This window comes from Malania oleifera, chromosome 12 (genome assembly GCF_029873635.1).
Source record: "Malania oleifera isolate guangnan ecotype guangnan chromosome 12, ASM2987363v1, whole genome shotgun sequence".
NCBI lineage: Eukaryota > Viridiplantae > Streptophyta > Magnoliopsida > Santalales > Ximeniaceae > Malania > Malania oleifera.
In genome coordinates, this window is record NC_080428.1 from 16340504 (window position 1) to 16364728 (window position 24225).

Sequence of the window (24225 nt, forward strand, 5' to 3'; positions counted from 1 at the left end):
TTAACTAGGAGTAGTCTCCTGCAAAGTAATAGTGTCATCTTCTATCTCCACTTTCTTGATGCTATTCTTAACTTGATTAATTGCAATGGTATCTTTCTCCTTCTTTGGGTTAAACATTAATGCCTCATCAAAAATAACATCTCTACTGATAATAAACTTGGGTGACTTGGAATCAGAACACCAAATTCTATAACCATTCACCCCAGCTGCATAACCAAGAAAAACACATTCATTGGCTCTTTGCTCTAATTTCCCTTCATTAACATGCACATAGGCACGACATCCAAAAAATTTTAGATTAGAATAATCAACAGATTTACTAAACCATACCACTTATAGGATCTTGAACTCTAAGGCTAAGGGCGAAGAATAATTTCTCAAATGGCAAGCAGTAAAAATAGCCTTTACCCAATAATCCCTCAATAAATAAACATTTGAGAGCACACAAGCAGCTCTCTCCAAGAGGGTTTTGTTCATGCACTCAACTACCCCATTCTGTTGTGGTCTGATTGTCTTATGTCTGACAATGCTTTCATTTTTAAAAAATTCTTCAAGTTCGAGTGAGCAAAATTCCAATTCATTATCAATTTTGTTATGTCTGATTGTCTTATGTCTAACAATGCCTTCATTTTTAAAAAATTCTTCAAATTCAAGTGAGCAAAACTCCAATTCAGTATTAGTTCTAAGTCGCTTGACCTTCTTTTCAATATGTTTCTCGATCATTGCTTTTCATTGCTTGAAATATCTTAATACTTCATTCTTATGCTTCAAAAAGAGCACCCATGTCTTTCTTAAGTGCTTATCGATGAAGGTAAGGATGTATCGAGCTCCACCTTTAGAAGGAACATGGGAAGATCCCCTAAGGTCAGAGTGTATATAGTCCAGATTACCTTTGGTTTTGTGGGTACTAGTGTTGCAAGTGACTCTCTTCTGCTTTCCAAACACACAACGTTTGTAGAATTCAATATTTACCTGTACTTCAGCCACAAAAAAAACCCTCTTTTTGCTCAGTAATATTAGCCCTTTGTCACTCATATTTTTCAACCCCATAAGCCATAATTTGGTAATATCAGAATTTGGCAGAGGATTGAGTAACAACAACACTTGAAACTATAGCACCTTGCAAGACATAAATTAGGAAGTAATTTCTTTGCTTTTAGAATAACAAGGACACCTTTTCTGACTTGCGTAACTCCACCTTCAGGGGAGTACATCTACCCTTTGGAATCAAGGGCTCCAAGAGAAACTAGATTCTTCTTCAAATTCGGAACTTGTTGAACTTCAGGAGAGTTCATACACACAATTATACATTTTGATTCATACTATTCCGATCCCAACAATTTTCCAAGTTGCATTGTTGCCCAACAATACAATCCCAATTGAAATTGATTCATATGAGGAAAACTAAACTTTATTGGGACATGTGAAATGAGAATGGTGAATCTATCAACCAATGATCTTTAAAGCATGCATCACTACTAGTGGAAAGAACAAATTCAGCACCTTTGGATTAATTATTGGCAACACTTGCCTCGACGTCTTTCTCATTCTTTCTTTGATTTTGGCCTTGTTTGTTCTCTCCATTCTTTGTCTTCAACTTGTAGCAATCTACCTTGATGTTGTTATGGAAATAATTTATGATAAATTAGGCTGTAAATAATTTAGTTGAAATATTTTAGTTTATATTTAGATTGTATATAGCAGAAAATTAGGCTGTAAATAATGCCGAAAATCTAGCAGCATTTAGGAGCTGAAAATGTGCTGAAAATTAGGCAACAACTATGTAAATTTCTTCTATATATAATGAAAGCAAACCCGATGGAAAGGGCATTCAGACCAAAATTAACATGGTATCGAAGTCCCTCTTTTGATTCCGTTGTTTTGGTCTTAATCACAGGGTGCGATTCTCATCGCTGTTTAAGCAAGTTCTTTCTTGCTTTTCGTGGGTGTTGGCCTTCTCTGTGGTGTCCACTTTGGTGGTTTTGAGTTTTGTTGGGGGCTGCCGGAATTTTTTTTTTAGTTGCACACGCTATCCTTGGTTGCGAGCAACTCATCTTGATGTTTTTCTCGTGGTGGCTGGACATCTTTGTGGCTGTCGCCAATTTCTGTGGTGGTCAGCAGCTTCGACTTCTCCTGGTGTGATCAACGAAGGTGCTGTGTTTCTTCCTCTGCTGTGTCGTTTTCACACAAGGCAGGTATTTCGAGATAGGCTTCTGTGTTTGATTTGGACTTTTGTAATCCGGTAGTGTCTGTGGACCTCTTATTATTTATATTTGGACCTGATTTGAGTTAGGCTTGCCATTTATTTGGTAGACTGCTTGGGCTTCTTTTTTTTTAGTGCCTTTCATCATGTCTATTGAAAAGACTATTGTTCGATTTACTAGAAAGAATTTCCCTATGTGAGAATTCCAATTTAAAATGTTCTTGAAAAGGAACGAATCATCAAATCATATTGATATTTCTGCTCAAGTTCCCACTAATGAAAAGGAATTTGCACAATGGGAGGTCAATGATGCTAAGGTGATCTCTTGGCTGTTGGGGACGATGGAGTCTCACCTTGTGACCAATCTTCGCTGTTTTACTACAGCTCAGGCTACGTGGGATTATCTCCACCGTATTTATCACCAAGATCACAGTGCTCAGAAGTTTCAATTGGAGTTGGAAATTAGTAATTACAATCAAGGTAATTTACCTATTGAACAAATTTATTATGGTTTTATTAACCTTTAGAACGAGTATTCTGCTATTGTTCATGCTAAAGTTTCCCCCACGGCACTCACAGCTCCCCAAGCAGTTCATGCTGAGAGTCAATGCAATCAATTTTTTAAGAAACTTCGACCTGAATTTAAGCCTGTTCGAGCCCGTTTATTGAACCGTAATCCAATTCCTTCTTTGGATATTTGTTTAGGAGATTTATTGTGTGAAGAACAGAAGTTATCCACTCAGATGGGTATGACTTCTGAGAAGGTATTTTCGGAGGTTGTGAATGTAGCATATGCAGCACAAGGGAGAGGGAGGAACAAGTTGCAGTGCTTCAGTTGCAAGGAGTTTGGTCATATTGCTCACAACTATCCTAAGAAAGTTTGTAACTATTGCAAGAAAGAAGGCCATATCATCAAAGACTGTCAAGTGCGGCCTCAAAATCGCCAATCCCAAGCTTTTTAGGCTGCTGTTCAATCCTCTTCTTCTTCTTCTACGCCACCCACTATAAGCTCTTATTCATCTATTCTTACACCAGCAATGGTCCAATAGATGATTTGTGTATGCTTTTGCGGCCTTAGGCCTACAAGATACAGCTATTAACTTAACTTCTTGGATTGTTGATTCGGGCGCTTCTAATTATATGACTGGTAATATGACGGGTCTCCATGGTGTTCGTAAGTATAGAGGCACGCAAAATATTCAGATTGCTGATGGCAGTATTCATCCAATTACTATTGTTGGTAATTTGGGCTCTTCATTTCGCGATGTTTTTGCCTCTCCTGGATTGTCTACCAATTTGATTTCTGTTGGACAATTGGTAGATAATAACTATGATGTTCATTTTTCTCGTGGTGGTTGTCTTGTGCAGGATTAGGTGTCGGGGACAGTGATCGCAAAGGGGCCTAGAGTGGGACGTTTATTTCCTTTACAATTTTCTATTCCTAATGTTGTTTCTCTCGCTTGTACGGCTACTGCCAATAATGATGAAGTCTGGCATAAGAAATTGGGTCATCCTAATTCTGTTGCCTTGGCTCATCTTATGAAACATGGTTTTTTGGGCAATAAAAATTCCTTTGCTTCTTCTCTTGTATCTTTTGATTGTGCTACTTGTCATCTTGGTAAAAGTAAAACTTTACCTTTTCTTGCGCATAGTAGTCGTGCTTATAATTGTTTTAAGATTGTGCATACTAATGTTTGGGGTGTGAACCTTGTTTTTTCTCATGGTCAATATCGTCATTTTGTGACATTTATTGATGATTATAGTCGATTCACTTGGATATATTTTCTCCGCTCTAAAGCTAACGTGTTTTCTGTATTTCAAAAATTTGTTGCGTTTGTCGAGACATAGTTCAGTACTTTTATCAAAACTTTACGCTCTAACTCAATGGGGGAGTACATGTCTCCTTCTTTTCAAACTTTTCTTCAGCAAAAGGGGATCATTTCCCATCGATTTTGTCCTTATACCCCTCAACCAAATGGAGTCATTGAGCATAAGAATCGTCATATCTTAGATGTCATTCGTACTTTGTTGATTGATTCTTCTGTACCTTGTAAGTTCTAGGTATAAGCTTTATCTACTGTTGTCTATTTGATCAATTGTTTGCCTACCACCACTGTTGGATTTTTGAGTCTGATCCCTATTTTGATGTTGACAAAGCACAAGTCGCTTATGTGTGTATTTAGTGATTGAACAGGTCTTTAATTCAAACACACACATAAGGGGAAGTGGAAGCCAAGAGGAACTTCAAGCTTATCATCATTCTAGCATATTCCATGAAGACTGAAGAGCAAAACGACGAAGACATTCATTTTTATTTGTATTGCATTTAAGCTCTTGTATTATTTGGTCTGTAATAATGCATGCATCTACATGATACGGATTGATTGCTTAGACGACCTTCGATTGACCTTAGGGACCTAACCGTTCACATAAAACCTTTTTCAAAATTGCCTAAATCACACAAAGGTTTTCAAAATAAATTAAGGTCAAAAATTAGGGCTAAAATGATTTTGACAAAGACTTCGGTCAACCAACGTTGGATTTTTCAAGCAAAATATTAATTGTTAATGCCCTCGGTCAATCGACCAGTTCGAGCATTGATTAGCTCAGTCCACTGAATGTGCCCGAAGTCAAAATGTTGACCAATGCTCGGTCGACCGACCTCCTGATGTGTTAAATGTCTTGGTCAACCGAACAAGGAGAAAGTCAACAGTTTGACTTGCCTTGTTCGACCGACCTATTTTGAACTAACCTTCCTCGATCAACCATAATATAAAAATTTACTTTCCCAGCTACTTAGTCGACCGAACTCACAGTTCATAAACACCATGGTCGACTGCACTTCATAGATGGTCAACCAGACCTTTTACCTTGGTCGACCGAACCCACGAAGGGTTCAAAATCACCCTAAGATGGGACCATCCTTGTAGTTTAAAATTACCTTGGTCGACCAACTTATAAAAGTAGTCGACCATCCCTTGCCCTTGGTCAACCAAACCTTTCAGGTTCCGCCATTTTTAAATGTTAAAAACACGTTTAAAATTAATTAAACTTTTCTAATAATACCGAGCATGTCCCCAATGGTCACATTTTTTACAAAGTCTATATATACCCCTTCATAAGCTGAGATTAGCAACTTTGATTAGCCCAAATTTTTTCTCTAATCCATTGTTAATCAAAGTTCCCCCAAAACGTTTTTTATTGTTAAAATCAATTCCTTTAGGGCAAAATCTTTTATACAAATCTTTTCAACTCTCTTTCATGCTTTTATTTCAAAATCATTTGTGAGGAGAGTATTTTATTTAGGGCATTTTATTTGCATATACTCTTACTTAGCACTTAATCTTTGAAAAACATTTTTGAGAGTATTACTAAAGTTTCCTCCTGGTTATTTCTTTGATAAAAATTTTTGGGAAAAAATTATTTATTGCACAAATATTTTTCTTGAACTTAAACTCTAGATTCTCCAAACGCTTTTATTTGCTAAATGTTTTTTGGAGAACATATTTATCATTTATATATATTCATATATTTTTATTTGTGCAAAACTTTGTTGAAGAGCAAAACCCTAGGTTCTCCTATTTTTATTGAAATATATTTTTGGAGAAAATTTCTTATTAGGGTTTAAATTTATTTTGAAAGCACCCTTACTCTACTGAGCACATTTCATATCATAAGAGAGTGCATGTATTTGAACCTTTGATGTGTACATCCATGCTTGTATTTAGAAGCGTTTTAATATGTACAAAAATGTTTTCATGTATCGGTTGGATTCAGCCCAAAATTAAACTGGGGAGTCTTAGCCCCGTAAGTAAGACCAGTTCGATTCAGCCTGCAAATTGCACTGGGGTGTCTCTACCCTGTAAGGGAGACCAGTTGGGCTTAGCCTGGTAATTGAGTTAGGGTTGATTACACGCCTAAATTGCGTAATTAGGCGTTTAAATTCATGCATTAAGAATTATATTTTTAATTAAATGCCTAATTATGCTCAATATTTTAACATTACGCTCTATTTATAACATTTGGGTTTTATTGAATAATTTATGAATTTTTGGTATTTTATTATTACAGGGTAAATTATGGACATTAAAACCGACACTATTTCGTAATTTGGGCATAATTCTCCCATCCGAGCTTCAATCGAGGTGATTTGAAATGCTATGGAAAGCCAAGAAAGTGCTCTACAACTTTCATGTTTTGAGCTTTGAAAGTTACAAACTGTAGGAAGGCCAAAATCAGGTTTGTGCGCTGGGAAACAAAAAAAAAAAAAGGAAGAAAGATGAAAAGAAAAAAATAATATATATATATATATATATATATTATTGGCTTGATTTGACCCGGCCATGCAGCCGGGTCCTCCTTTTTCTTGTGCGCTTGTAGGGTTTCTCAAGGGGTTTAAAATCGTTTTTTTTTTTTATCTTTTCTGGCCCCCTCATTCTCCCAGCCTCTCTTCCCTTCTTCCTTCTCCTTTCTCTTCACTCTCTCTTCTCAAGCCGGCCCCCCTCTCCTCTCTGTTCCTCTCCCCTTCTCTCCCTCTCTTCTTTGTTCTCCTCTCTCTATTCTCAACCCTCTTGTCCTCTCTATCTTTCCCTCTCTTTCTCATCTCTTCTCCTCTCCTCCTTCTCTCAACCTCAATCTGCTCTCTCTCTCACTGCCAACCCGAGCCCTCCCTGCAATCCTGCAACCCGAGAAGGCCACCACTGCTGCAGCTTTCTTCTTGCCACTGCATCCTCCTGCTTCCCCTTGCTGCTGCTGCTGTGAAGGAGGTACCCGAGTCTCCTACTTGCTGAAAATCCCAGCAACCCGAGAAGGCTTCTCCCATTGCCACTGCCCCGTTCTGCTGCTGTCGGAGGAAGACCCGAGCCCATTGCCACTGCTGCTGCTACCAGCCCACGAACTCGGGCCAGCTTGCTCTCTCTCTCTCTCTTATTCTTTCTTTTAACTTGTTAATTGAATATTATTATTTTTCATAGGATTTCACTTAAAGTTTTAAACTTTTAATTATTTTTTGGGATCTTATTATTAATGTTTATTTATTTTCTTTCTTTTCTTATTTAATATTATCATTAGAATTAATTTTTTTCTTGGGTTATTTTTTTTTGTTAAAGTTCGGTTTGATCTTTAAAAAAAGAAAAAAATATATATCTTCTTTAGGATTTAAATTTGTTGTCTTCTCTAGAATTTAACTTTTGTTGGGCTTTAATTATTTTAATTTCAATTTAATTAAAATCTGAATTTTTATCGTGTTTGCGTTTATTGTTTAGTTGTTACAGTTTTAATTTTGGTTTAAGTTCTTGATTGCGTTAAAAATTTGGTTTTTGTTTGTGTTTGTGTTTGATTGAGTTTTTTTTAATTGCATGCTAAAATTTTTGCTTAAAGTTATCGTCTTTAGTCTATTTCCGAAGTTCAAACGTGGGTTTTAATTCTTGCTTGACTGATTAAACGCAGGATCGTTTCCCGTTATTAATTTAGTTGTTACATTTAGTTCGTGTTAGGATTTATAATTTAAATTGCACATTCTTTTAATTCGTCAAAAAAATTTCAAACATCCCAAAAAACCCAAATCTGAACTGTATTCCGTAAGTCTTTGGTTTCTTATTTTCTGTTGGAATTACACGAAATTTGGAATTGGACTGCATTCCCTGAGGAGACGATCTGACCTTTGAGCTAAGTATTACCCGAATAAACTCTTATACTTTGGATAGCTTTCGAGCTGCTCATTTTTTGAGTGAGTCAGGGGTTTACCTCACCCCGTAAGGAGAGGTTGTAACGGCTTCTACTCCGCCTGTTTAAGTGAGCAGGGTTAGCGTAATCCTTGGGGGGTATGCCCAAGACAGTGACATAGGCTGGTTTGGCCGAACCTTAATAAAAAATATCATGTGTCTCTCTCTCCCTATCTCATTTAATTTATGTACCTTGAATTGAATATGAGTATGCTTGCTTATTCATTGTTACAATCATTTGCATGCACACATTTGAATTAAATGAGATTGGTTGCATATGTATGTATGGACTCATGGCTTAATTACTTTACATAAACGTTTTAATTAAAATGGGATATGATGTGACGTTCGTATGCAAATATTTAAATTGTCTTATTTGTTTTAAATATTTGCATACTTGATTTATTTGGGGGAATTGTGAATGCTTAGACAAACCCTAGGTTGTGTAATACTATCTGTAATTTGAATTGAACCTAGGAAGAAATTTTTAATACCCAATTCACCCCCCCCCTCCTTGGGAATACACCAATTCCAACAGTCACTCTAAATTATGATTCTCCCTATTTTCTATTATTTGGCATATCTCCTGAGTATCAATCCTTTCATACTTTTGGGTGTGTTTGTTTTGTTCATCTACCACCTATTGAGCGTCACAAGCTTGTTGCCCAGTCTGTCACATGTGCCTTTATGGGATATAGTCCTACTCAGAAAGGATTTGTTTGTTATGATGCTCATGCAAACAAACTTCAAATCTCCCAGAATGTGATTTTCTTCGAAAATTAATATTTCTTTCAGTCTCAGGTAATTTATGATACTCCTCTTACTCTTCTTCCCGATTTTGATGATGTGTCTTCCTCTATTGAGCACTATAAACCAGGTGTGATGTATCATCGACATCCTCCACCTTCTTCAACGCCCCTTCCAGACACTGATCCATCATATGATTTTGCGGTTCCTCAGCGCTCCACCCAAGTTACACATCCACCGGATAGGTATGGTTTTCCTCATACCTCACTTACTGCCACTCTCGACACTGTTTTTGTTCCTCACTCTACCTAGGCAGCCACCTAAGCATGTTGGCAATAGGCCATGCAAGAAGAAATCCAAGCTCTTCAAAATAATCACACTTGGGATCTTGTGACTTGTCCCTCTAGTGTCAAACCTATGGGTTGTAAATGGGTGTACTTAGTCAAGTTTCGGTCTGATGGGTCACTAGACAAATATAAGGCCCATCTCGTGGCTCTTGGGAATCGACAAAAGTATGGTATTGATTATGAAGAGACCTTTGCACCTATTGCCAAAATCACTACTGTGCGGATTATCTTGGCACTTGCTATGTCGTAAGGGTGGTCTCTCCGACAGATGGATATGAAGAATGCTTTTCTACATGGGGATTTGAAGGAAGACATCTATATGTCTCCACCTCCTAACATGTTTGCTACACCTTCCTCGGAGGTTTGTTGGCTACGCCGATCCTTGTATGGACCGAAACAGGCTCCACGTGCATGGTTTGATAAAGTTCGCTCTACCTTTGCTTGCTTTTCATTTTACTCAGAGTCAGTTTGATTCCTCTCTTTTTCATCGCAAGACTTATGGAGGAATTGTATTGCTTCTGGTATATGTTGATGACATTCTTATTACTGGCTCTGACACTGGGTTAATTAAGCAATTACAACAGCTTCTCAAGGCCTCTTTTCACATGAAAGATATTGGTTCCCTGCAGTGCTTTCTTGGCCTTGAGGTGCAGCTTACTCCGACTGGTATGTTGTTACACCAGCACAAATTCACACAAGAAGTGATTTCATTGGCTGGTCTCCAATCAGGTAACTCTATTCTTACTCCCTTGGAGGTAAATCTTAAGCTTCGTCAGGAGGAAGGCAAGCTTCTATCAGATCCATCCTTGTATCGGCAGCTTGTTGGGAGTTTGAACTACTTAATGATTATTCGTCCTGATATTTCTTTTGTTGTGCAGCATGTCATTCAATTTATGCAGGCTCCCCGACATATTCATTTAGCCGCTATCTATCGCATTATCCAACATCTGAAGGGAACCTCTACACGCAGGTTGTTCTTTCCTAAGGAATCTTCCTTACAGTTGGTGGGGTATAGTGTTGCGGATTGGGCAGGATGTGCAAATACTCGTCGCTCTATTACTAGCCAGTGCATGTTCTTAGGCAATGCACTCATTTCTCAGAAGAGTAAGAAGCAAGACAGAGTTTCTAAGTCCTCCACTGAGTCTGAGTATTGTGCTATGTCTTCCACATGCTCTGAGATCACATGGCTTCGTGGGTTATTAGGTGAACTTGGTTTTTCTCAACTTCATTCCATTCCTCTTCATGCTAATAATACCAATGCTATTCAGATCACCGCTAATCCTGTCTTCCATGAGCGTACAAAACATATTGAAGTCGATTGCCATTTCATACGTGAATCCTTTGACAAACAAGTGATTACTCTCCCTCACATTCCAACGAACGTCAAACTACAGACATATTCACTTAAGCTCTTTCTTGGCACCGGCATCAGTTCTTGGTTGACAAATTGATGCTTCTTGATCTACCAGCATCAAATTGAGGGGGGATGTTATGAAAATAATTTAGGATAATTAGGCTGTAAATAATTTAGTCGAAATATTTTAGTTTATATTCAGATTGCATATAGCAGAAAATTAGGCTGTAAATAATGCTGAAAATCTGGCAGCATTTAGGCGCTGAAAATTTGCTCAAAATTAGGCAACAACTATGTAAATTTCTTCTATATATAATGAAAGCAAACCCGATGGAAACGACATTCAGACCAAAATTAACAGATATGCCCTTTCTTCTTGTAGTAATTCCAAAATTTACTTGCACACCTTGATCTAAATCTGAATCTGTTATCTAAATTTTTTTCCATGGTCCCTCCCCTTGGCTGTGAAAGCATCTCCCTATCTTTCACTATTATTTCCTATAATATGTTTCTTAAGCAACTCTTTAGAGAATAATGAAACTTTAACATCTTCTAAAGAGATGGTATCTCTACCAAACAAGAAGGTTTCTCTAAAATGATTGTATTGAAGAGGTAATGAACATAACAATAAAAAGGCTTTATCTTCTACTTCAATTTTGACATCAATTGAATTCAAATTTGTAATGATGGAATTGAATTCATCAACCTAGGTTTTAATGGACATACCTTCTATCATCCATATACAAGCAGCGGAAATATAATTTGTTGGTGAGGAACTTTGTCATGTACAATGACTCCAATTTAAATCATAAATAAATAGTGTCTATTCTGAGAGGAATTCTCTCAGAACAATGTCTGAAAGGACTAACTAGATTGTTGTCAGAGCTTTTTCATCCATTTCATCTTTCTAATCATTTGTCAAAGTACTCAGCATTTTCTCTTTTCCAACAATGCTTTCATCAAACCCTTTTGAGTCAAGATAGCATGCATTTTTACTTGTAAAAGATCAAAATTGCTAAAACCATCAAATTTCTCAATCTTGTACAATGAAGAAACCACCGGGAACCTTGGTCTAGTAACACTTGTTGGGATTGGCAAGTTCAACAATTGAGACAGTAAGTGAATAATAAAAGAGAAATGCAAGGAAATATATACAAGATTTACGTGGTTCAACTTATAGCTTACATCCATGGAAGAAGATGAGAAAAGAACTTCACTATTAGGAAGAGAAAGAATAAAAGAGCATCTAAGATGCTATGCTCTCTAACACACTTTCCAAAGACCCATAAAGGCACTACATACACCCCATCAAGAATAACTTCCTTTCAAATCAGATTAATTCTCTCTCAAATCAAGAATGCAAATTAACTCACCTTGAGATCAACCCTTCAATTTTCTTTCTTCAATACCCATAAAAAAAAAAAAAAATTTTAAAAATCTTCTCTTTAATGAGAATAAACTATCAATTTATCACAAATAACTCCTATCTTGAATGAGAGATTTATTGTGAAACATGAATGCATTGACAAGGGGCATGGGAAGACAAGTAACTCCCATCTTGAAAGAAAGCTTAAATGAGAGATTTATTGTGAAGCATTCATATGGGGTTGGTTCAAGCATTAATATGGAGCTGGTCTATCATTAACAATTTGAATGGAAAGAAATGTTAAAATCGTTAAACAGCCTGCTGCTTCCAGTAATATGCTTCAGAGAAAAGTGGTCTTTTTTTGGCATATCTTTGGTGTTTGGCTAATGATTCTTCCAAAAATCTGGCATGTTTCTTTGGAAGTCATGCAGCGGGATTGGCTATCTCTACTTTATTGATTTGCTTTGTATTTACTTTCTGTACTTACTTCCTGTAGTTGCTTTCTTATTGTAATGGGAGGATATCTCGTTTTCCCTAGTTTTTTCTATTATCCTTTTTTGTTATCTTTATTTTAATCCTACCTTCTTCCTTTAATACAATTCTTTATCAACAAAAATGGTTGTAACAAGCTGGGGTTAAGAGAGAGTTATACACCCAGCTTGCGGTGAAGTGTTACAAGAGAAGAGAATATTCTATTTTAGTAATTATGTCGTTTTGAGTCGGGGCATTTTTGTCTTTTGTGGCTTTTTTTATTATTAATATATGAGATAGCAGACCTAGATCTGTACATTTGCTCCAGGAAACTGACGCCTGTGTTTTTTTTCCCCTTCTCTACTTTTCTTCCTCTTCTCATCCATTCTTCTCTTCTTCTCTTTTTCTCTTCCTCTTCTTATCCATTCTTCTCTTCTTCTCTTTTCTTCCCTTCTCTTCCATTTTTCTCTTCTTCTCTTCTCCATCTCTAACTTCACAAAATAAAATGCAGCTTCAATGGTATTACTTTTGCATTATCCGTTTGGAACAAATCATAGAAAGAAAACATGATATGCATTTGAATTCTAATTAAATGTTTTAAGAGAAGCCATAATACTAAGACTGCAGCACCTCTAATTTCAAGAATTCCACTCCCTGAGGCACATTTCAAGCCTCAATATACATCTTATCATATAACAAGAAGAACTAAACCTTTGTCTGAACCACTTCAGCATTAGTTTTTAATATTTATAACCAGTAATTTGGTGTGTACCATAAGTAATAAATAAATCATGAAATGCAGCGGCATAAATAACAAATATCAAATGGCAATGTATGTATTGTGCACATGAAATGAACAAGGTTGTTTCAGTAAAACCATCTTGTAGTGCAACTAGCCCCAAGTTTCATGCATGCAGCGGCCACTCATTGATCATTCCCCTAACCAACAGTCTATCACCGTCCATCGCAGCCATTAATATGGACCATTTTATGCTCATATTTCTGCAGCAGCAAGAGGAATACGTCTTTAATCATGGACATCAAATAGCCAGCATCAATGGCCCGGCAAGCATTTGGAGGCAGATATGTTTGTCATGTGATCAGTCAACAGAATGGCTACTAATGGGCAAGAAAATGCAATATCTTTTGTCAAGTCAACATGCACATGTTTTCTAATCAATCAGAAGGCATGGAACAGCAGTTTTCTCTAAAAATCGCACAAATTCTATATGTGCAAGTTCACACAACAAAGGTAGCATGCTATAAATAACCTGTATTACAAAATCAGTGGGTATCTGTCTGGGCCCAACAAGTTTCGGCCGGATGCCTGCATAACCTGGCTCAAGTGATCCATCTTTCAGGTTCGGGTAGTACTTCCTTATCTGTGAATAAAATTGCTCCACACGTTTGATGCATACAGAGTAGTCAAACCTGGAACAATATTAAAATTTTTCAGTAACTATCATATTCTTTTCCTGTCAGCTATTGACTATTCTTCAATTATACACACTTAAAACAAGAAGAGTGCTGTCTCAAAAGAAAAGACAATGGCTTATTTTGTTTATGTGGCAGAAGTTCAATGAATTTGCATCACTTTTTCAAACATCAAAGAAGAGAAAAAACAACTGAAAGGGTACTTGAACAGTTTGCAAAAGTTTACTCTTCAATTTTTTTTTTTAAATCTTCAATAGCACTTGAAAAGATTTCATTACACTCACTAGCAGCATTTTTTATAAGTTTTCTCTACTATAAACAGGATAATTTTACAAACTCCCATATATTAAATTATTCACTCCAAAATCATTTTTTATGACAACCCATCTTCATTTTGCAATGAATGCTCACAAAAACAGGCTCAAATGATTTCAATATATGGGACGTAAAAAAACAACCTTATGAAAAAATTATGGGAAAGGGCATGGCAAAGTGAACTTATCAAATATGCTAAGATATAAAGATTATTGACAGATTCTTGGTGCAATGCAACATAATTGACAATGCAAAAATTTAGAGTTTCCTGCAACTTCAACAAGAAGTTGCTTAGACGGAAATGTAGTTAAGAACTTGAACTGCTACAACTTCTTAACCAAGTGGCAATCACATTGGCTTTGTAAAAGTTCCCAAAAGAACCAACTTGTCCAGTTGAATCCTTGAGGAAAGCTGCAGGCCTATTACATCACAATTTTTTGTTAGTGCACGCTAAAATATTGATGTCAATATTGAAATTGGAACCTCTTTGTAGCGGCTGCATTCCATACGATGTTTCAGAAGGAACCTCAAAGTAGCCCAATTTCATTATAATCTATCCATATCCCAACTCCATGAGTTTATTATCCCTTTGGGTCATTGACAAAAGAGATTTCATTTCTAGTCCTTCAACTCTTTTCCTTATTCTCCTTGTGATTTTCTCTTTCTTCTTATCCAATTTGCCTTTCTATCTTTAATAATTCTCCGTTTCTCCAAAAAAAAATATAAAAAAAAAAAGGTCTATCGGTTTTAATGTTTTTATATACAAAAAATTAAAACCATCTTATAAAAAATACAAAAAAAAATTGTTATAGAAAATAAAAATGGAAGTTTGATGTTTTTCTCGTCATGTAGCCATATAGTTGGAATTTTCTTTTTCTTTTTTTCGATAAGGAAACTTTATTGAAGAGGCATCAAGGGGATGTCAGCCTATGGTACAGTAAATCAAGCACCCTGAAGTGTGTCACACAAATCAAAGATTACATCATAATCATTAATAACAATCCCACTATGCCAGCTATTGACTGACGTAAACCAGTGTCCTTTGCTGTTTTGGATTGTTGAGGTTGAATTTTTTAACACTCGCCTATTCCTCTCTTTCCAAACACAATAGAAAATTGCAAGGGGAATGAGGGACATAGCCTTCCTCTTGTCCTTAGTTGCCCAAATCCCTTTCCAGGCCCAGAATTCCCCTCCCACAGAGTTAGCAATAACCCACCTTTGTCTGATCAGAGTCAGTGCCATACTCTATAGATACCTTGCCCAAGCACAGTGAAGTAGGATGTGCTTAACAGATTCTGCATCAACCATGCAAAGGGGACATTTGTTGGCTACTGACAACCCCCTTTGCAAATTCAAAGTCAAAAGCGTACCATGGGTTGCCTCCCATGCAAGGAAGACAACTTTTGTAGGGGCTGCTGTCTTCCAAATCTGAGTCTAAGGGAAATTAATGTTGTTCGACTCCAAAGGGAAGTGCTCCCCATAGACGGATCTAAAAATGAAGTCCCCCTTCTCATCTAAGGCCCTAATAGGAAGATCAGTGCTATTATGGCGTTAAAAGCTGTAAAGAAAGCTGCAGAAGTCCGTGAGCTGGTTGAGTTCCCAATATTCCACATTTTTAAGGAAGGAAATGTTCCAAAAGAGACCCTGATCTGAGGTTAGAAGGTGATGATTGACGCAAGCATCTTTACCACATGCAAAGTTATAGATGGCTGAAAATAAGACACCAAGAGCTTCTTGATCATGCCACAAGTCATGCAAAAAATAAACATTGTTCCCTTCCCCACTTGAAACTTGATACAACAACAACAAACCAAGCCTTAAGTCCCACTAGGTGGGATCAGCTACAAGAATCCTTTTCCGCCAATTTATACGATCAAGGACAATTTCCTTCAACAAATTCAGGGATATTAAATCCTTATTCACCATCTCATTCCAAGTTATTTTAGGTCTACCCCTACCCCTTCAACTTTCCATTAAAGAAACTCACTCTTCCTCACTAACACATTATGTGGCCTACGCTGCAAGTGCTCAAACTATGGTCTTAAATTTCCACAAAATTGCCAAAATTTTGGTTGAAATATTCAATTTTCATCACCCTCAAAATCAAAATGGCAGTTGACTTCTGTGTTACATAATTACCATTGAAATTTCAACATATCATTTGAAATTTATCAAAATCTCAAGAGAAACTTGTCAAAATTTTAACTATAGAATGAAATTTCATCGAAATTCAAATAAGAGATCTAGGAGTGAAGTGAAATTTCTCTCCATTTTTTTTATTGAAAAAAAAAAGATACAAGAGATTTTGAAATTATATGAAAAAATAAACTTGCAACAACATCTTTTATCTAAGCATTAATGTCTAAATTATCATTATTTGTATAAAAAATAATATTTAAATGATTTAGGAATTCCATTTGTATTAACTGAATAATTTTAATGCACATTATCTTATACACAAATTATATTACAACTTTTCCACCTTATACATAGGATAGATGTATTTAATTTGTAATATATTAGTCCTAAAACTTATGTTATTACATCTATTAACCATTTCAAAAGTTTCATAAAAGAATTCTAAGATTTACTACTGATTTCAATTATTTTTTAAAATCTAAATCAAAATTGACATCGAAACCGAAATTTCCGTAGAAATTTTTGTACTTTTGGAGCTTCAAAGTCAAAATCAAAATTTATGACCTTAGCTCAAACCATCTGAGTCGTCCCTCCCTTATCTTATCTTATACAAGAGCTATGCCTAACTTACAACAAATATGTTCATTTCTTAATTTATCTTTTAACATTATTGCCCTCATCCATCTAAGCATTCTCATCTTAGCAATTTTTACTTTTTGGATCTATTGTTTCTTAGTCGCCCAACATTCTGATTCATATAGCATAACTGGTCTCATAGCAGTCCTATAAAACTTTCCTTTCAATTTTAAGGGTATTCTACGACTTGAAACCTATAACTAGAAGCAAAATCATTCCAGCCTTTCCTAATGAAATTCAACACCTCTACACCTAGTGGTCCTCTGCTAGCGTAGGAGATCAAATCATTATGTTCAAGCCTATATTTCGCAACAATGATTCCCCACCAAAGGTGGTCTTTCTCAATCATGAATCTCCATAACCATTTCCCTAACGGGGCTTTATTGAAAATGTGGAGGGACTTCAAACCCAAGCCTCCTAAATGAAACAGTTGTTTCACCATGCCCCATTTGACAAGGTGAAGTTTGAATTTTGCTTCGAAGCTCCCCCAAAGAAATCTCCTTTGAATTCCTTCAAGTCTCTTGGCAACTGAAATTGATAGGGGAAGTAAACAAGGAGATTTGTCAAGGTGCTTTTGATAAGAGTGAGCCTGCCAACTTTTGATAAGAATTTCCTCTTCCATCCAACCAACCATTTTTCAAATTTTTCAATGATGGGATCCCCACTCCTTTATCTTTGAATTTGGCGCCGAGAGGTAGCCCAAGGTAGTTAATAAGGAAAGTACCCATTTTGCAGCCAAAAGACCAGCAAGGAGAGGCCCATCTACATTTTCTCCAACTGGTATGATTCACTTTTTCCAAGGTTAACTTTCAGACCCGAAACCGCCTCAAAGCCAACCAAGATACATCTTAGATTCAGAATGTGGAGAGGGTCATCCTCACAGAAAATGATAGTGTCATCAACAAACAGGACATGTGTGACCTCCATAGACATACCGTGCCTACCAACTCTAAGGCCTTTGAGCAGCTCTTCTACTGTAGCTTTTACAACATGAGGCTCAACACCTCCACCACAATGAACATAAAAGGGGATAAAGGGTCCCCTTGTCTCAGACCTCTAGAGGAGCTGAAGAAATCAGTGGGGGCGCCTGCTGATTAACACTGACAAGCTTGCTGTGTTGATGCCATGAACGATCCAACTATACCAACACTCCCCAAAACCCATTTTTCTGAGAGTAAAGAGAAGTTCCAGTTGACATGATCGAAAGCTTTCTCCATGTCAAGTTTGCACAGCACTTCATTTTTCTTTTCCCTCCGGCAAGTATCCACTACCTCGTTAGCCATTAGGGCTGCATCCATGATTCATCTTCCTGCCACAAAGGCATGTTGATATTGCCCAATGACTCTCAGGAGTGGCTTTTATAAGCCTCGCAGCAAGGACTTTAGCAAGGATCTCATAGATACTTCCCACCAAGCTAATTGAACAAAAGTCATTAATGTTGGTTGCTCCAAGTTTCTTCAGGATGAGGGTAAGGAAAGTGGCATTGATGCTGCTCACAAATCTACCCAATCTAAAGAATTCCTCAAAAGTGTTAACAAAATCCTGCTTAAGCTCACCCTAGTTTGATTGGAAGAATGATAAGGAGAACCCATCTGGCCCTAGCACTTTGACTCCATTGCAATCTCCAATGGCTTGGAGGATTTCAGCTTCCTCAAAGGGTCTCTCAAGCCACTCTGCAGTGGAGGGGCTGATAGATTTAAAATCGATGTCATCTACTTAAAGTCTCCAGCTTTTGGATTCAAAGTAAAGAGCTTTATGAAAGTTTCAGATTCCCCTTTTGATGTCTTCCTCTTCAACTAAGGTATTTTCCCTGATTTCAATGTTGGAAATGGTGTTCAGTCTATGATGGGCATTCTGGGTCAGGTGTAAAAATCTAGAATTCTGACCTCCCCTCCGTTAGCATAAGGCTCTAGATTTCTGCCTCGAGGAGATCTCTTCAAGGCTAATAGCCTCAGTCAGCTCCTTCTTTATTCTTCAAAAAAACTCTTTTGGTCATTTAATCGGAACTAAGCCCTTTCTTAGCTCTTGCTCATCAAGGATCTTGATGTCATTCAAAATAATGGTCTTCTTTGCTTGACTGTTTCCAAAAGTGCTTTTATTCCACACTTTGAGCTTCTCTTTCAAACCCTTCAGTTTTGAAGCTAGCACGAAGCTTGCTTTCCCCTCAATGTGCAGTGCGGACTACCACAGCTTAATAAGATCCACGAAGCCATTGTGCTTTAACCATATTTTTTGAAACATAATGGGGTCAGTCCCCATTTGATTTTCCACTTGCGTCAATGATGAAATGGAAATGATCCAATGTGGGCCTAAGTAGATGCTCCTAAGTGGTTTTGCAAAAGTGAGTATCCCAATGGATTAAATAAGAAATATGTCAATTCTCAAGAAGGAAGGTGGGTCCCTAAAGTTGGAGGGAGTTCGAAGGGCAGTTTTTTATATGGATAGAGATAAAGCACCAAGCTCCAAATTTCATGATGTTCTGTTTTTAGGACAATTAGGAAGTGTTGAAAGAGGCTGTCATAAATTTTTTTTTTAGGAATTCCACAGGAGTGACGTGATCTGCAAGAGCATCATCTCTACCTTCATTACTCTTATACCGAAAAAGGATATGTCCAAGAGGGTGAAGGATTTTAGACCTATTAGTCTAGTACTAGTATTTGTCAGGTGTTAACAAAGTCTCTTTCAAGAAGGATTAGAGAGGAGCTAACTACTAGGAGATGCAGTGCCTTTGACCCAATTTGCTTTTGTTAAAGACGGATAGATTTTAGATGCAACTCTGATAGACAATGAGGTGATTGAGGATGCGACGAGGAGAAGTAAGAAGGTTGTGGTTAGGGGTGTACAAAAATTACCGAAAAATCGAAAATCAGACCGAAAACAAACTGAAATCACAAGTGATTTGTTTTTTCAGTATTCGGTTTCGGTTTCGGTCTTAGAAAATGCAAATTTGCGGTTTCGGTTTCGGTTTCAGTTTCCAAAATATAACTGAACTGATAAATCAATTTAAATTTAAATTTTATATATATATTAATATAATTACTTAATTAGTATGTTAATACATGATTGGTCCATCTAATATTTAGAAATTAAAATGCGCAATAGATTCTCAACAACCCTTGTGAAAAGCAATTGTTGAATATTTAGAAAATCGGTTAAAAACTAAAAAAATCGTAACTGAACAATCAAATGTTTGGTTCTCCAAGGGATAATAATTTTGGTTCGGTATCGATTTTGGTTTGGAAAGACTAAAAACCGCAAGGTTCGGTTCGATTTTTGGTTTTGCTCATAACCGAACCGTAATAAACCAATTGCACCCCTAGTTGTGGTCTTTAAATTGGTTTGTGAAGATGCCTTTGACATGGTTGATTGGCATTTCCTAGTGAACATGCTAAAGAAAAAGGGGTTTAGGAATCTATGGTGCAAGTGGATAAGAGGGTGCCTCAACTCTACCAATTTTTCTGTGATCATTAATGGTCAGCCTAGGGATTGGTTTATTGTTTTGCAAGAGTTTAAGCAAGGGAATTCATTATCGCCTTCTTTTGCCTTGGTAGTGGATAAATTTGAGTAGGATGGTTTCTCAAGCCTCATGATTTGGGGGTAATTACCAGCCTTTCAATAGGTAGGGAGGAAGTTGAGGTGTCTCATCTTCAGTTTGTGGACGACACTATTTTTTTCCTTAAGAATGATGTCGAGAAATTTCGCAAGGTTCTAACTTTGATTAGAATTCTTAAGAAAAATTCCGAGTTGAAGATTAATATGCCTAAGAGTGGCTTACTAAGTATCAACTAGTGAAGTAGGGATTTAGACACTTTTAGATCTTTAGTAGGTTATGAATCCCTAGCTTGGCCTTTATCGGATCTTCCTTTAGAAAGTAATCCTCCATCCAATGCTTTTGGATCTAGTGATTGTGAGAGTGCTCAAAAGATCTAGAGGGGTGGACGAAATCTTGTTTCTCACTGGGGGTAGAATCACTCTTATTAGTGCTTCTCTTGCTAGTATTCCCATTTATTTTTCATCCCATTTCAAATGACCTTCTAGGGTGGCTAGGAAGTTAGAGAAGATTATGAGAGATTTCTTGTGGTTAGGTACGAGGAGAATAAGAAGGACTAACTAGTTGGCTGGGTAGTTAGCAGGCCTAAGTCGGAGGGGGCGGTGGAAAGGGGAGGGGGGTTGGGGCTTGGTGTTGTAGTTTTAAAAACATCTCCTTAATTAGGAAATGGTAATGGAGGTTTCCATTAGAATCTAATTCCTTACGACATTACGTAATAAAGAGTAAATATGCAATGAAAAGTAGGATTCTAGAGGGAGTGGCAATGCTACTACTACAAGCCCTTGGAAGTTTGTTTCACAAATAGCTTGCCTCTTCTTTCCTTTCAAGCATTTTTAAGTGGAAATTAGGGATAAAATTCACTTATAGGAGGATCCATGGGTTGGTGATTGGTGCCACAATTGTTTAGACTTCCGTTTGTTCATAATGCATCAATTTCAGATTTTTATTTCACTAAGGGGTCTCTTTCTTGGGTTTCCAATTTTCTAGGAGTCATGGACTCGTGATGAAAGAGAGATTGATAAGTTAACTTGCTTACTAGGTGTGTTGGATTATTTATTGCCAAATTCATAGGGGGGACGCAAGGCTTTGGATTGGGATACTTCAAGTCTTTCTCTTCAAAGTCTTTCTTCTCTAATCTTACAAAATCCACAAATCCTAGTCCCTTCCTTTTAAACAAAGTTGTTTGGAAAGCAAAAGTTCCATTTAAAATATGGGCTTTCATCTAGACTCTAATTCTCGACTATATCAATATGAAAAATGAGTTGTAGACTAGGTCTTGATTTTCAACAAAAAGTTTGAAATTTTCGGGTTCCGCCACGTTCGAAATAAAAAATGGCAGTCAATTTCCATTATACATAATTTCCGTCGAAATCTCAATGAATCATCCGAAATTTATCGAAATCTAAATTTATCGAAATCTCAAAATTTTAACTATAGAATGAAATTACTTCAAAATCCAAATAAAAGATTTAGGAGTGAAGAGAAATTTCTCCCTTATTTTATACTTTTTATCGAAACAAAAGGTTATTACGATAGCTTTTGAAATTATATGAAAAATAGACTTACAATAACATTTTATTTAACCATGCATGTCTAAATTATCATTATTTGTATAGTAAATAAATTTTAAATGATATATGAATTTCATTTGTATTAATTGAATATGTTTAATACACAGTATCTTACAAATATGTTTGAAATACATATTATATTACAACTTTTCCACCACATACACAACATAGATGTACTTAATTTGTAATATGTTAGTCCTAAACTTACATTATTATGTCTATTAACCATTTATAAAGTTTCATAAAAGAATTCTATGCTTTACTACTGATTTCCGTTGTTTTTTCAAATCGAAATCGAAATTTCCATCGAAATTTTCGTATTTTTGGAGCTTCAAAATTTGTGTTGAAATTGAAATATAAGACCTTGGTTGTAGATAAGAAGGCTGTTAAAAGCCCTTAGTCCAGGCATTAGCATGCTGTGCTGTAAATCAAACGAGATTTCTAACCATATCTTCATTCACTGTAAGATTGCGTGATGCAAGGGCAGCATCGAGGTTCAGCAGTCATGGAGAAATTAGAAAAGCGGAAGGGAAGGGGAGGAGAGGGGAGATACAAGGGGGAAAACTCACGTTCAATTCAATTCAAATTCATCAACTGCTGCCTACATCATGGCTTTCACACACTATTTACAAGAAAGTCACTAAACGCTGAAATTACATATATACCCCTAAAACTACTTTGCATGACAAACATAGCCCTAGAATATAAAATTACTACAAACAATCCCCCAATATACATAATCCTAATACAAGCAAACTACACAAACATACTTAAATACAATGTTTTAAAAGGCGAATGCGTAAGGCGAGGCTTTTTAACCGTTAAGAGGCGATGCATAAGCCTTAAGGTGCTGGTGCGTAAGTTTTCTAAAAATTTGTTTATAAATAAAAATATGTAAAAAAAAAAAAATTTACATATATATTAAAAATGAAGAAAAAATGAAATAAAATCACAAATATAATGTAGAAAATATCAAACATAATTTGCAAAGCACTTGTTGGCCATTTAAAAATTGCTTAACTTCATTATGTAAATCATGATGTACAAGAGATGGATATAACATTACAAAGTTCAAATTATTTTCGAGATCTAAGACTCAACTATTTTGGGAAGGTTGAGATTCAAGAGTTTTAAAAATCAACTCATAGTCATCTTATGACATTCCTTTTATATAAACATGGAGTTAAAATTTTCTATCCAAAATATCTAACTTGAGAATCACACACCCAAAATGCATAAACCTCAACTCAAAGGCGCAAAAAGCGAGTCCACTATACAAATGCATAAGCCTTGGGGGGTAATATGTTAGCCTTTTTGGAATTTTGGTATTTAAGATTGAGTCTCAAGGCATTTTTAAGCCTGCCTTGCCTTGAGGCGATCCTCAAAGAAAGCCTTAATTAAGCCTTTTAAAAAACTGCTTAACAACTAAGCACATTTGGGTTTCGGACCCAATAAACCATTGACCCTATTCTTTGACACAGGCCTCCTAATTGGGTTGAAATGATCCATCCAAATACCTACATCTCATCCTACATCAATTCCCTCTTTCCGAAAAGAACTTGACTCCATTGAGTTGGAGAAACTAACAAGGAGCCCAATACCATGAATAGAGTCATCTCGTTTCATAAGAAAGGAACCAGCAGTATGCTTCAACTTGGTGAGTGGGACAATTCGTGATGGCATCAACTTATACTTCTTGTTGTCAATGGAAAGGGAATAAGAATTCTCATATCCATCATGCTTCACCTTCCTATCAAATAACCATGGTCAGCCCAAAAGGATATAACAAATTTTGAGAGGAAGGATTCTCGACACCTGTGAGCTGGGATCCAATGCCTCGACGGAGATGGCTATCCAATGAATGTTGTTTAATACCTTTTATCTTGCACTTTGTAGGTTCATTGAGTCATCACTAACCTTTTTTGGTTTAAGTGTGGTTAAGTTCACTTAATCACTATCAATTGATTAGTCTCTAGCTAATCCTAGGGTCTAAGGAACCAATAGTCTCTAGTCTGGGTTTCAGAGTCGTATTTAGGAGTTCGGGTATGTGAGGGGAAAGTATTAGGCCCCCCACACTCATCCTTTCGAATGGTACCATGATAAGCTCAAATTATTCAAATATTAGTCAAGGTGGTCTTTGAATCTTCGTAAAGTTAGATTGCCTTTCCTTTACATATTGCTCCACCTTACAACCATCGAGCAACCTGCTATTGTTGTGAGGCTTCCCTCACCTCAAGAAATGCACAAAGAACAAAAACAGTTTCTTTAGGAATCCATCGTCGATTTAACTAAATGTTTTAGGGTTTTCAAAACATTCAATATATGATCATATAAGATAATAAACCAAAGACATCTCACTATAAAGTAAA

At 36.5% G+C, this 24225-nt stretch overlaps 1 protein-coding gene across 2 annotated transcripts in view; it reads right to left on the reverse strand.

Moving 5' to 3' along the window:
- The window catches only part of LOC131144064 (L-2-hydroxyglutarate dehydrogenase, mitochondrial), a 70523-nt gene that overhangs the window by 11696 nt on the left and 34602 nt on the right, over nt 1-24225 (reverse strand). For both annotated transcript variants that reach the window (XM_058092432.1, XM_058092431.1), the window contains exon 4: nt 13483-13642. In XM_058092432.1, coding sequence (XP_057948415.1) covers nt 13483-13642 — 160 coding nt within the window. The remainder of the gene's footprint in view (nt 1-13482; nt 13643-24225) is intronic.